This window comes from Merops nubicus, unplaced genomic scaffold, assembly GCF_000691845.1.
Source record: "Merops nubicus isolate BGI_N331 unplaced genomic scaffold, ASM69184v1 scaffold23542, whole genome shotgun sequence".
Taxonomy (NCBI): domain Eukaryota; kingdom Metazoa; phylum Chordata; class Aves; order Coraciiformes; family Meropidae; genus Merops; species Merops nubicus.
In genome coordinates, this window is record NW_008594828.1 from 280 (window position 1) to 2,899 (window position 2,620).

A 2,620-nucleotide genomic window follows, 5' to 3' on the forward strand; every position below is an offset into this window, starting at 1 on the left:
GTCAGACCTTAGCAAAATATGAAGGTTTTAAGACTGTGCTACAAGAAGATGACAATAATGTGATGAGTTGGGAACAGGTTGAAGGCTTTGTAGGGAAGACATGTTCTAAGGAAGACACCTCAGCATCCTACAGGTGGGTTCTGAAGCTGCCTTCTGTTAACTGAAATTGAGGCTGCAGGTACAGCCTGTCTGGAAAAATGTGGTATTTAAACTTATCAAACTTAGATTAAGTCCTTTTGCAAAATCTATATTTTGAAAATCCTCCTTACTTATTTTACAGTTATGTACATTTACACAGCCTGACTTATAAATAGGTGGGATTGATATATCAATCAACCAGCATCCTTTTAAAAGATGCAACCAACACTGTAAAATAAAGCACTTTTTTGCTTCATCTATGTATTCTGCACTCTTATGTTCCTCATGTCGTTCAGCAGCATAGGTCTGTAGATCGCCTCCAAGCTTTCCATGTATTCTAAGTAATCACTCACCCGAAATCCACAGAGTGCTTCTTCCTGCACAAATATACATAGAAAACATTTAGTAGCTAGGAAAAAAGATGCACAACTCAAATGTAATGAATTCCAAGGTTCTAAAGATAGCTCGTTTTGTTCCGCTTGTCACCGCCTGGGCATTTAAAATACACCCATTTTATTACCTTTAATTTAGAAATAGAGAACTAGTTAGCTCTGCTTCCAGACAGTTCTAATTATAGTCTTGGTTACAAGTATTTTTTTCCTATGGACATTGTTCATCTCATTTTTGGAGAAAATGCCATATAAAGAATTTTAAGGAGAACAAAGTAAGTTTCAAGAAGGCAAAGCCAGACACTAAAATATTCTTTGAAAAGATTCCTATGCCATGTATCATACCAGTACATGGCATGATAAAAGTTTGTTAAATGTGGCTTTTATACCCAACAAGATTCTCAATAAAATTGGAAGAATAACTACGTATTTTAAAATCAATGATAAAGAAAGATCTTTATGAAGTGCTTAAATAAAAATAGGATAAACACTTCTGCATCACCACAAATGACTAAATTTTAATAATTCCAAAACAGTAAAACAAGGTGCCCTCAGGAATAAAAGAAGTTAACAGCCCATGTTCCTTCTCACAGCCACTGTATTAGAGGGAGAGGGAGGAGGCACTACAGGAAGCAAGATCCTGAAGAACAGTCTAGTAAAATGAATGAATTTGTTGCTGCTTTGAACTGGAACAACTTGTGTGCCCACCATCTACTAAGCAGAATTATCATGGCTGCTTGTTTGCATGTGCTGCAAAAAGCTCTCTGGAGCCAGGCAATCCTTGTGGACACATTATATCTGCTGGTGTATTGCCTGTGCAACTCTGCTGAGTAGAGTTCTCCCAAGAATATCTGCTGAGGTTTGGAAGGCTGCGCTTTGGCATTTGAAGAAGAATTTGAGATGGTCTTTATATTTCTCCTCCCCCATTCACAAGTGAAAGCAAAGGCACAATTTTATCTTTACCTTCCAAGTTGCTTTCGTGCACTGCAAGAAGCTTGATTACAGGGGAAAAGAAACTGGCTCCAATACAGAACTGTAGTAGGTTTCGTTTTGTTTGTTTGTTTTTAAAGCAGTCAAATCCTAAATTGACTACATGTGCGCATGTATTAAAATATTGGTCAGCAACTTACTTGTCAATAACACCGCCCACAGTCACAGCAAATAAAGTGAAGAGTAGCTAAATTACTCCTAAAAGAGACTGACATCCTGGTCTACATGTGCTATTACAAGTCACAAACCCTGCAGCCCCAGGTTCTTCAGTTTTACCTGAATGAAGCCAAAACACTCAAGAACAGCTACTGAGGTGGCAGGTTACAGTATTCTTGGTTCATATGTGGAAATTACAAAGCTATGCACCTTCATCCTTCCATGAAAGGATTAGTCGAAGATCAAGCAATAAATTTAAAATTCAGTTAATGCTGAAACTTCAGACATCTCAAAGGGATCAGAACTGTTAGTTACCCATCTCAGCAAAGAGAAAGAACCAGAAAAAGGGAAAAAACATTGTACTCCAGTACTGCATTTATGTACAGTATTTCTCATTAATTTAACGGTACTATGTCAAATCTTTGGCCGGTTTATACTATACAACATACAAACTTCCTTTTCTATAATTTACATAAACTATCCCATGAATGCAATCAAGATGAAGTAGCTTTTAAACCACATTGACCAAAACCAGGTCAAACAAAACAATTCACTCATTAGACTCTGTATCAAGCATTTTCCTTGAAAATGACTGAGTTGACATATTATTTGTGTTTAAGAAGTTGGATGCAAACTAGTCAGAAAATTATTCCTGCTAGTACAGACTAAGATGTAGATATGGAGCTCTCAAAAGAATTTCGACTGGAGGAAAAAAAAAAAACCATACCAGAGGAAAAAAGGAAAAACATCTGTGAAGCAGAGTTAAATATTTGCATCTATTTATGACTGCATCTATAGCTAAAGAGCACCCTGCAAAAATAATATAATAATGAAATGTAATTTATAACATGGGAAAGATTATGAAATTGTGAGGCTGGTTGAATAGTAACTGGCATCTGTACAAAATAAGTTTGGTGAGCTTTGTGCTACGTCTCTTCAAGCTTCAG

At 36.5% G+C, this 2,620-nt stretch overlaps 1 protein-coding gene across 1 annotated transcript in view; it reads right to left on the reverse strand.

Moving 5' to 3' along the window:
- Positions 1-395: 395 nt before the first annotated feature.
- Positions 396-2,620, reverse strand: part of TBC1D32 (TBC1 domain family, member 32) — a gene marked incomplete at its 5' end in the record, with an annotated part of 59,304 nt that continues 57,079 nt past the window's right edge. The window contains one exon of the mRNA XM_008935890.1: positions 396-515. Within this exon, the coding sequence (XP_008934138.1) occupies positions 396-515 (120 nt within the window). The remainder of the gene's footprint in view (positions 516-2,620) is intronic.